This window comes from Hyalella azteca, unplaced genomic scaffold (genome assembly GCF_000764305.2).
Source record: "Hyalella azteca isolate HAZT.00-mixed unplaced genomic scaffold, Hazt_2.0.2 contig13201, whole genome shotgun sequence".
NCBI classification, from domain to species: Eukaryota; Metazoa; Arthropoda; class Malacostraca; order Amphipoda; family Hyalellidae; genus Hyalella; species Hyalella azteca.
The window spans coordinates 6,189-18,263 of record NW_025943130.1 but is presented as its reverse complement, the minus strand read 5'-3'; the positions used below and the strand labels follow the sequence as shown (position 1 = coordinate 18,263).

At 37.7% G+C, this 12,075-nt stretch overlaps 1 protein-coding gene across 2 annotated transcripts; it reads right to left on the bottom strand.

Moving 5' to 3' along the window:
• Window positions 1-3,437: 3,437 nt before the first annotated feature.
• Window positions 3,438-11,368, bottom strand: LOC108682515 (RNA transcription, translation and transport factor protein). Of its 2 annotated transcripts, none has more exons than XM_018171691.2 (5): window positions 11,010-11,368; window positions 6,229-6,453; window positions 5,622-5,738; window positions 5,070-5,209; window positions 3,438-3,731 (listed from the first exon to the last, which is right to left on the bottom strand). In XM_018171691.2, exons 1-5 carry the CDS (start codon window positions 11,068-11,070, stop codon window positions 3,528-3,530), a joined length of 747 nt encoding a protein of 248 aa, XP_018027180.1. In that variant the 5' UTR covers window positions 11,071-11,368; the 3' UTR covers window positions 3,438-3,527. The 2 variants fall into 2 exon arrangements, with proteins under 2 accessions (XP_018027180.1, XP_018027181.1); XM_018171692.2 differs by lacking the exon at window positions 11,010-11,368 and adding an exon at window positions 6,765-6,876.
• Between the last annotated feature and the right edge of the window lie 707 nt (window positions 11,369-12,075).

The window sequence follows — 12,075 nt, the reverse complement described above, 5'->3', positions numbered from 1 at the left end:
TTAGTATCTTATGTTACCGTGAAACAGTAGTCACCCCTCTGTCTCACTACCGGTCGTTGGCGACTTGGCGCGCAATTGTTCATTTCACCACGTTTGCAGACGTTTTGAGCATGCCGCGTTTATATATTAGTAACGGTTTAGAATGTCCGTCATAAACGAACTTACAATCGTTGCGAAACTTTGAAATTATGATAATGAAATCGAAGCTTTGAGTTATATAACTATATTAGAAGAAATCATTCAAACATATTTTTTCGTGACCGTCAAGTGCTCTCTTTGATGACATCTTTGAAACAATTGAGATTCAGTTTAGATGCTGAAACAGTAGTCACCCCTCTGTCTCACTACCGGTCGTTGGCGACTTGGCGCGCAATTGTTCATTTCACCACGTTTGCAGACGTTTTGAGCATGCCGCGTTTATATATTAGTAACGGTTTAGAATGTCCGTCATAAACGAACTTACAATCGTTGCGAAACTTTGAAATTATGATAATGAAATCGAAGCTTTGAGTTATATAACTATATTAGAAGAAATCATTCAAACATATTTTTTCGTGACCGTCAAGTGCTCTCTTTGATGACATCTTTGAAACAATTGAGATTCAGTTTAGATGCATTCGTATCATTGTATGAGAACATAAATTACTGGTATACCATTCATATTTTTCGCTTAAGGAGAACTCCGGTAGGTACAATAATCATTGTAAATAATTTCCAATTTTGTTTTAATTATGTTCCCGCTTTTTATACGAGATTCTCTTGTCCCAGTCGTTTCTTAGGTGATTCAACCATGAAGAGTAAGATCGTTTGTAGTCCAGCGTCCTAAAACAATTAAAAAAGAAGTAACGTTAGCATTTCAAAAAGAACCATAACCGGCAGGGTAGCTGCGCTAAAAGAGAAAATCAAGCAACGCTGGGCATGGGGGAGGGAGCGTCACGAAAGCTGTTGCGCAGATTATATGTGGCACAGTGGCATTCATTTGAAGCACGATGGAGTCTGGCTTCATAATTGGGAGAAACATCTCTAAGTCTCTGTTAAACCAGCTTGAAACTGCTCAGGACTCAGCACTCAAGATACATTCGGGGTGCTCGTCGCATTGCGCCTGTACTATCCCGTATCCTTCAAGTCGAAAGTTATTTTCCTCCATTGTGACTTAAGTTTGTTTTTTATCCATAAAAGGAACTTGCAGGTACATGTACTTGCCTGCAAAGGACCAAGTGGCATCTATATTAAGATTCCTGGATCAGGGTATCCTCTTGAACACGCCTTTCATTGTACAAGCTCGTTAAAGTTTTCAAAAGTTGAACCTTTCACCTCAGCAGAGAGTTCCCACGCCATTGATGTCCACGTATCTGCAGAGCTGGGCAGCGCTACTTGCCCAGTTTCCTGAGCAGTTTCAAGCTGGTTTAACAGAGACTTAGAGAGTTTATTAAGGCCCGTTTACACTAGGGGCAACACACGAGAGTCAAGTGCCTCAAAGCGCATGCAGAGGCGCTTTGCAGCCTCTGCATGCGCTTCTTGACCGATTGACGAGCTAGCGATTGACAGGGGCCATGCCTCATGCAACACAAGCGCGGCGCTTAGTAGATAGCTATTAAAAAATTGATATCACTTGTATGCTTTAATCGCAAATAAACTAAGAATTTAAATTATATTAAAAATTTAAATCAAATTGAAAATCTAAATTAATCAATTAACAATTAAAGAAATTCAATTCGTTCTATGGTTTCAATGTATTAATTTATGATTCTAGATTCTACGAACTGACTATGGAGCTGGTCTCCGAAACGTTTTCTTGCTACTGCCCACCTCTGGACTAACAACTAACATGTTGACACTAGTAACAGGCTGAGGTTGACAACATTACACCGAAATCTTTCGTACAGTTTTATTCTCTAATTTATATTATGTATGTATCATGCTGTTTTTAAATAATATTTAATACTACTAAGTAAAATCTAAAGGCTTTATCTATAAATGTAGCGGTAGCGCTGTAGCGGCAAAACCTCGTATCGCTACTTAAATATGTAGCGGGCGCTAACGCTACCGCTACATTGCCTTAAATGTAGCGCCGCTACCGCTACTGAAAATGTAGCGGCCGCTACATGTAGCGCGCTACTGCCCACCACTGCGTATCTGTCTCCTGTTGAATTTTCCTCCAGTATCTGCGTGGACTCGCTGAGCTCTGCAGTTAATTCTGTGCCTTCTCAACACACACAAAATTGCTTCCAAGACTTATGGAAACAGTGCTATCCTCAACATTTGCAAATCTGTACCGACTGATCGCGTTCTGCCGCTGGATCAGTATCTTCTGGCCTATTTCTGTCATCCACTCATTTGGCCACCGAGTGGCTGCTGAATTCAATGCACACTGTTTTAGGAGCCGAAATGTTTGCTATACACCAGGCTATGCAACTTGTCACCACTGATGTATCTCTGCAATGTGAGCCAGTATTTTTTTGACTGATTCACGAGAAGCATTGCAGCTTCAATTTTCTACGTCAGGTGACTCCTATTACTCGATCGCTGTTATAATTTTGAACTTGCTGCAAACTAAGGGGCTTGAGTGTTCATGGCCCTAGCAGCATAAAATTGCTGACCTCGTGGCCCTAGCAGCATCTTGCCTTACGCGGAAACGAAGTGGGTGACAGAATGGCAAATCTTGCACACTCTAACGATCGCTCTGCAAGATCCAGTCTGTGTTTAGAAGAGTGGCTGTGTTTGTTGAAGCCCAAATTTTTGGAACATTAGGCACTCTGGTGGGCGCAAGAAATGCAGTCCTTACTTCAGGCTAGATCTAGGAGTGTTGGTAAATTATGTGGACTATGGATCGCTACCTCGCTCAGTTGAATGAGCAGTGGCCTGACTGCGACTTGGACATGCTGGAGTGAAGGACAACTAGAATGCAACAGTGGAGTGAAGGCAACACTGACGACACAACTAGATAATTCATCTTTAGCCGTGCGCTTTACACCTACCGGAGTAGGGAGTTTCACTCAAGTTTGGAGGCTTATTTGGAACCTCATCTCGGCTCTAGATGGGCAAGATATCCCACAAAAAAGAAAAACTGCTGTAATTCGTCACCTTGGACAATTCCTTCTGAGATGCAGCATGGTGACGTTTAGAATTTAGGCAAGGGGGGCCAAGGTCAAACGGTTAAAGTTCACAGTAATAACATTTCAGTAGTCGCTTGAGGGTCCAATCCCAGCTGACTGTGTAATTTCGAGTCAAAATTCGGCGAGGTGGACGTATGGAAAAAAATTAGATAGGAGCAATGAGTTGTGGGGTCGAAAGCTCCAATAAACTGTTAACCAATAGCGCTCAAACTGTGTAGAAATAGATTTTTAATAGTAATAAAAATAACTTCTACCTATGAACACTTGGCAACGCAAAATTTGAAATTTAAATATTCGAATGGGTTTTAAGATAAAAATCTATTTTAAATTATGATGATTTTATTAGTGTAGAAGTAGAGGTCACATAGAGAAGTCTACACGTGAGTGTAAATCTAGATAGTAAGTTTTCTCTCAGCGGCCAACTTTGCCAAGACGTGAGTCGGTTTTGGGATTAGCGGTGATGGTTTGAGTGGCGACGATGCACTCGTTGATGGAAGTCTGGAGTTTTCTCAGGTCTTGGATGTAGAGCAGACGAAGCACTTTACCCGCGTCGTTCAGACGCTTGTCCCCCATCTCAAAACCAAGGTCCGCGTCGAAAATAGGGTAGGCTTTGCCCTGAACACAAAAAATATGACATTTAATCTTAATTAACAGCATATTAAAAACTTATTCACAGGTTTAATACTAGAGATCGTGCAGCGATTTGATTGAGCCCATGACAGTATAATTACATCACTTCACAACGTAGCGGTAATCAATTCCAGTCATAAATGCAGAAGCATACGCAGTAGCACTGATAATAAGAATAAGGAGAGTAATTGTATTGAAAACTAAAATGTAATTTACAAAAGGCAAAACACAGGAAATGGTACCTGAAATTCTATCAGAAACTTCAGCTAACTTAATAACAGATAGGTACTGCATGAAGTGTGAATGAATGATCGACCCGTAAGGCTTAATCCAAGTGACGTTTATTATTCCTTACTTCGAGAATTCAAAATTTATATTAACGTAATAGTAATATCTTACTTTTCCTAATAAAAAGAATCTCACTAAAATGAAACTTTGATCATTTTAAAACTACGGTACATGCACATTTCAGTAGAAAATATGATTGAAGTTTAGATCACTTAAAGTTTTATAAACTAAGCATACACTGATACACAACAGTAATGAAACTTGTTCAAGGATTAGTAAGATTAATGTTGATACGAAATTAATTTGGAATTGCATCATCAACAATTGGGGTGAGCTCGATTCATTATTTCAATGGCATGCAGTTAAACTCGACTGTTATTGACTGATTTATTCAATCACAGCAAGCTGCCCTGATTTGGTAGCTAGAAATTTTCAACCGCGGTCACTAAGGTTGTTTAAACATTACTCAGGAGACCTCAAAGCAGTTGGAAAGAGGCAGCTTAAAATCAGAAAAAAATCGACAGCTACTACGTACGTCTCACTGACAAAAAATGTAATTCTTGCAGACATGTAAAAATATTTTGGGTATTTAAGATATCTTTACTGTATCACGGATATTTTTAAGCTCGTGGTTACTAACGTCGGAATGCTTTAAGATAGGTTATATGTATAATATAAATTAAAGTTACGTTTAGCTGATGCAATGTTTGACAACAATGAACAGAAAAAAACACAAAACGCACATCCTAGTGCATTTGGTCCACTTCATTCGTTCTTTCATTATTTAAGAATCAATATTTTGAACACTAATTAGTTATTTTCTCACCAATTGCAACTGATTGCTTATAGGCCAATAATTAGGCGTCAGACAATTTCTACTACACGCCTAGGCAACGTCAGTTCTTTTATAAAATTTGCTCAATATGCTATTTGCCGTATTATTATTCCTGAGCTGTTCTACGAGTCCCTTAGTTTTGATGTTTACCGCAACTGCAACACGGTATTATAGCTGAGAATGCAGCTGTTTTCACTCACCTGGTGAATGACTTCTCCGGGAGAAGCTAACGCCTCTTGTGACAATCGCGTCTTGACAAGGTGGCTGACAGCTTTCAAAGTGACTAGATGATCAGGATGGGCCTGGATGTTCAGTATTTCTGCCAATTTATTAACCCCATCTGGCAAATAGGAAATTTTATGCTGACAAACAGCAAATGATAGAGGAAAATGTTAATGATTACAGTGGTTGGATATTCATGTTAACAAATGCAGAATAAAAATACCTACAAAAAAATCTATAAATCACTATTTATGGAATAAAATTAATTAAGATTAAAATATACTAGATTCCTAACTGTAAAAGTAGATAAATAAATAATATAGATTGAAAAATAGAAAATGCTATAGAATAATAATTTTTACTTCTGCCAGATATAAAAAGAAAATTCAAAGCATTTTCATAAAGTGTTATCACCAGATTTGACACAAGGTGGTGTTATGAAATTGGAATTAATGAGGTAGAAAAAATAATAGGTGAAAATTTTTTTTAAATACTTGGTAAATTTTGACAAACAGAATGAGAAATCATACCTCTAAACTCTGGACATGAGAAGTCAAGTGCATCCAAGGGATTTGTGTTAACGACCTGAGGTGCTGCACTCCGCTGACTCGCAACATGCGCTGCCTTCTGAGCACTGTACTTCTCAACTGCAGAAACAGGAAAATATACACTTTAAACAACTCAAATATTGCCAGCAATATCTTTACTTATTCCACCACTCTGAATGAAGATTGGATTGGGTTGAATAACTTGAATTGCACTGCCAAGATCATTCTTATGTTTCAGCTCAAGCAATATGATACTCAATACTCTAGATTTCAATACAATACTCAAGGTTCAAAGCTGCTAATGTGAGAAATGAATTTCCATAAAATCTATCATGAGTACCGGTACATGAAAATAAAAACATACATAAATGTATTTATTTATTTTTATAGTAATATATCTTTTTTACAAACTGCTTAGTTGATCACTAGAAATTTGTTAAATTGGAGAGAAATAATGATATAAGTTATGCCATAATAATTCATTACTAGACACATTTCAGTCACTAGTGATTATGAGTCAGCCAATAAAGCTTCAAAATAATTACTGCAACAACTTATGTGATGATCAACAACAGGGAAAATGAATTACCATTTTCTCCATATTCCAGCTGCACAGCAAGGCCTAAAAGCCAGTCAGTAACAGAATGCAAGGCCTGGGGAGGATGTGGACATTTAAGATCATTGAGATATTTTTTGAAGACATTTGGCCATTTTTCATCCTTGGTTTGCTTCAGTGCAGTCCTGTCTTCAATCTTGTAGTGTCGGATTTTGTGGTCTTCAAGCCAGACTACCAATTGACGGATGCTCTGATCATCTGCAGGAAAAGATTTCAGCACTTGACTAAAAAAACAGGCATTAAAATAATTAAATTTAAAGGGTAACACTAACATACAAGGGAATAATCATCAAGAACGGTTTTCATCTTTACTTTCATCTTTCTTTACGATAGTGCCTCTTTTGGATATGAAAAATCCTTATTTTTAATTATCTTGTACTTGTAGCTTCAAACTTTTAGCAATATTTTGAATTAATAATATATTATTCTGAATCAAGTCTTTCAAAGTTAATTTTATGACATCAGTGATCATATAATAATGCATATAAAAATACCTCAAAATTACTTACAGAATTTTTTGCACATTGTTCATCTTGATAATCTTGGAGCTGCTACTGGTAAGGTGCCAGACACAAAATAAGAGCCTCCCAAATTAACCCTGGGAATGGGGCAACAAGGGACACTAGAAATAAAACTTAATTTTAAAACATTTGAAGCATGCAGAGTGTACTTATATATTCCTAACTATACTCTGAAGTCCTCCACTTCCTTTGTAGATGATGTAGAATAAATAACATTTTCTGTGATTTGTACTTGTTTTTTCTTTATTGATATAATATTACCATATACATACTTTACTGTATTATTGATGTGATATATCCTAATCCATGGACATACCATTGATCATTGACAATGACCTTAACCACTGCAAGCTTCATATCAGCAGCCATATGGCATTTGTTCTGCTAAGCTTATAGGATGGCTTGTAATTTTGCGCAATTTTAATTGGGTCAAATGAATCACTATAACAGAAAAAGATCATAAAAAATATAACTCAGTACTCACTGCAGTGAGTGACAGAGAGCGCATTTTCTCGACAAAAAAAAATGCTAAGTCACCGACAGACAGACGGACATGGCAAACACAATAGTGCATTTTTTCCATAAATGAGAAAATGTGCTAAAAATGCATGAAACAGAAAGGAATATTTTTGAAATCACCATCATATTTTTCTCCAAAAAGTCTTAGTTTAGGTTTATTACTTTTAATTCCATGTTGCCTAGCGCACAATTCTATTCAAGACATTCTGTACACAATTTTGTGATGACCAAAGATGCATTAATTTTTCATTAAGTGAAATATTTTTTGCTGAGCAAGGTAAATGCAATCAAAATACTTTGTTGTTAATTGATTTTTTGTTAACTAGAGCCTTTGCTAACCAAGGTTCTACTGTAATTGTGTTTAAAGGGGTGTCCCTTATTACCCCGCCAGACTGTATAGCGTGGCACAACATAGGTCAAGCACACCAATTTCATGCACCAAAGATGCCAAGGTAGATGCCACTGGACGCCGGTAGCCAATTATGCTTTGGCANAGTCTTGTGATCAAGTTGAATAAGAGCCTTATCATTATTATTATTTAGCCAATGTAACCCTTGTTTCTTGTCCTATTGCTAATGTCTAGGTTTCTTTAACTCACTTGGAGACATAGTGAGTGTCCTGACAGTCCTTGCCTCTCTTGAGGTTCCTGGTTCCTGCTACCCAGTATGGTATCACCTGTACCTGGGGTGTTGTTGTGAGGGGGAGTGCTTAGGTGTGCCTGTGGTGTCTATGAGAGTGATGCAACTACATTGCATTAGTACTTTACATCAGGGTGATACGGGGACCAGGTAAAAAGAGTGCTCTTACTGTTCTAGTCTACTGTTGAGGAATCACCACCATTTCTTATTGTGCTCTCCTTTCCAGGACCTTTATTCGTCTCCGTGCCAACCAAGACTTCTAGGCTATTGCATATCTTACTGTAATTTTGATTCCCTTATGTCACAGGTTAGGATGTTCTGTTTAAAGTTATTGTTTACCGCAAAGTTGGACCATATTGTAAAATTTGGCTCTTGGACAAATACTGCAGTCACCCCTGAATGATTTTCCTCTGGAGGGTGGTTGCCTAGCTTATCCTGTGAATGATATTTGGGGCCCTAGGAATTATCCTGTAACAATGGCTCTTGGTTTGGTTCTTAGCTTTAGTATAGTGTTGTTTGGGAATGACCTGTGTTTCATTGTCCCAAATTTGTTCTCAGGGTTGGAGGTAGGCTTAGCTAGGTGTTATATCTTAGGGTAATTGAGCTAATCTTCACATAGCTTTTGTGAATCCCTGTTGACCAGACTGCAACAACGTAGTTAATTAGAACTGTGACTTGATTTACTGTGCCAGGAGTAACCTAATGTAACTAGTCCAGTGCCCTACTATTTTGAGTAAATAAGATCAATGTTGTTAGGTTAGTTCCATTGCACTAGCGTTTGGTGATATTAGTTGCTAGTCTGCTCCAGTTGGGGCCAGTTATTTAGTTATTTATCCATGCCACATTGAGATTTGCCATTCTTGAGGATTACATTAAGCATAGAATATACCTGGTTGTTTTCTAGTTAAGAGTAGTATGTAAGTGTTCTGTTGTTTGCTTTGCATCGATTTGAACCCAAACTCTGTTCAAATACTTGTTTGTCAAGTAACCTTTTGCAGTAGAATAAGAATATACACTTCATAGACTGAAAAGTCCTATGACCAAGTAGGATAGAAGCCATGTCTTATGTAATTGTTTAAGAACCTTAATTATAGTGTCCTGTCCAATTTCTGGTGTCTTATTTTTTGCTCACTACAAGACATAGTGAGTATCCTGCAATTTTCCAGTGTCCATGAGGTTTCTGGTTCTCTGGGTGGTGCTCCGCCTGGTATCCCTAGTGGTCAGTGACTCTTGGCTCCCCTGCTACTAGACAGGTGAATAATCAGGGGTGTGTGTGCCTGGAGTGATTGCCTGTGCATGCTTGGGGTAGTCTAAAAGACCACAACTACATTGCCCCAAGCAGTATATCATTGAGCTGTGCATCAGGTAATGTGTACTGATGGTGCACCACTTACTCCCAGAAATTAAGTTAATAACCATTTCCTCTATACAAAGTTNCAGTATATCATTGAGCTGTGCATCAGGTAATGTGTACTAATGGTGCACCACTTACTCCCAGAAATTAAGTTAATAACCATTTCCTCTATACAAAGTTCTGTCTTTATCCCTGTATCTACTATATCTCATGTCTGGTTACTTATCTGATGGTATATGGTGTGTTTACTGATCATCAGGTGTCGTAGGCTAGGATGTGCTTTTCTGATGCGGTATTTTGCATATCCATTGTACCAGTTGTGCTGTGAAATTGTCAAGCCAAGTACCATATTTCCATAACCAAGACTTTCCCCATAGGGCAGCCTAAATCAACCTGTGAAGGTTATGTTTTGCTACCTGAGATACAACCTGCTACCTCAATCCAATATCTGCTGTTAGAGTTTAGGTCCTTAGTTCTAAAGTATACCGTTGTTTGGGAATAACTGGTGTTTCATTGCCCAAATTTGTTCTCAGGGTTGGAGAGTAGGCTTTGCTAAGTATTGCATCTTGGGGTGATTGAGCTAATCTTCACATAGCTTTTTGTGGATCCCTGCTGACCGGACCACAACAATGCAATAGATTTTGTTAAAATGCAATAGATTGCGTTAGAACACATAACATTGCGTTGGAATGCAAAAGATCGTGCTGGAATGTAATAGATTACATTAAAACACAATAGATTGCATTGGGCAAGCCATATGCATGCACATTATGATCAAGTATGATCAAGTATGACAGCTACAAGTAATCAAACAAGCTGAAGATGCGCATCACTGATCAAGCAATCCATAGTTTATGAGCAGTCATAGATGCCCAAGCCATAGTTTATGATCGGACATGGATGCTAATTTAAGGTCAAGGTGACTGATGGAGAGCTTGAAAAGAGGCCAATATCTCAAGCTGAAAGGACCTACTTTACAGCCTGGTTACCCCATGGGGTGTCCCTTAGTTAACGTCCTGTAGTACAGAAATGGCAGCCATTTTCTCTGGAATGAGCTATGCAAATTCACCCAATCAGGCTTGCAAGATAACACCTGTGTGCAACTTTTATGCAAGTAAAATTTCTTACTATGGCAAAAAAATTTTGCCACAGACCCAGGTCAAGGTACTTTTCTAAATCTTACTTTTTACATTTTTTCAGTGGTTTTTTAGAGGTAGTAAATGTATAATTTCTTAATTGGCTTTATGCCACATAGATTGGAAAAATGTTGAACTTTACATCCCATATTTACTTTTTCAATATTTCAATTAGTTAGGCTCCTACAACATTTTACAAAATGTCAGAGGACTGTCCTGATTTACCCTGCCCATCCCTTATTGCCCTGTTTGGTGGCAATGAAAGTTTCTCACTTAGGCCTTAGGGCAGCCTGATTTCCAAAACAAGTAGGAAAATTCCGGACTTGTACAGCTGTAGTTCTGGCAGAAATTTCCTTTATTATGCACATACAAGTCAATTAAGAATTAGGGATTTTTGCAATTTAGTTCAGATTCTTGGGTCCTTTTTTAGCAGTCAATATCAGTTATTCCACAATGACAATGCACACACTCTCATATAGTCATAATACAGTTTCTCAAATCTGAACTAATCAAATGAATTTCCCTAAAATCTATGAATAGGTACACATTACACAGCAGGCAGCCCACAACAGTGAGCAGCACTCACCTTTTATATTGAAGTGATCAGGATCAGGATGCAGCAAAGCTTTAAGTTTACGCTTAAACATAATTAAATAAGAACTGCAAATCTATTGTTTGGGTCTTTAGTCTTTACTGAAGCTATATGTATTACATAGGATAAATAGACCTAGTACCTACTTAAAGTCAAAGATGCTGCTGTAGACTATAATTAAGTGGATGGAGGTACGTCTTCTTCTTCTTGTTACTTCTTATAGGAGCACTGGAAACTGGTCCATTTTGCCCCTTGCCTAAACAGTTCTTGGTTTATGCCTAACTATCATATAGTAACAATCTAAGTGTCTAATAATCTGAAAGAATCTGCAAGAAAAAACACACACACACAAAAAAAAACAAGAAAAAAAAGAAAAAAAGAAAAATAATTGAAAAAATAAAAAATGAAAATAATAATAATACAAAAAAACAAATAAAACAAATAAATAAATTAGAAAAATAAATTAAAATACAAATAAAACAATTACAAAATCAAAAATAAATCAATAAAAATACAAGAAAGGAAGAGAAAAAAGAAAGAGACCAGGAAATGAGGAAAAAAAGGGGAAAAGAATGAGAAAAATGGAAGGCAGAACAAAGGACATAAAAGCACTCATAGGGCATAGTACATGTCAGGAATAATCAGAGATTGAGGGTCGAAAGAATATAGACATAAAATAAGAGAGGAAGGGNAAGATCATGAAACATTTGCGTGATGGCAGCAGGTGAGAGGGATGACTTTGGGATGCTGTTAAAATTGGTAAAAATATTATTGTCAACATTGAACCATTGAGGCAGAGGCGAAATCAAAGGGGATGCAATGAAGCATGGACAAGGGAGGCCAATGCTGCTGAATATTGCCCTGGTATGGGGGAACAAAGGAGCAGGGCTCATTTTCTGGACAGGAGTGCCTGGCAAGGATGAGCTCGTTGGTGGCTGGGCACTTGGGGAGCTGCCGTAGCCTGGAATAATATCTGCACATTAATTCTCTTTGGATTTTAAGGGGAGGAATATTTGTTTAAATTTCTAAGGTAGTGATTGGAGTAATTTTTCCACAGCCT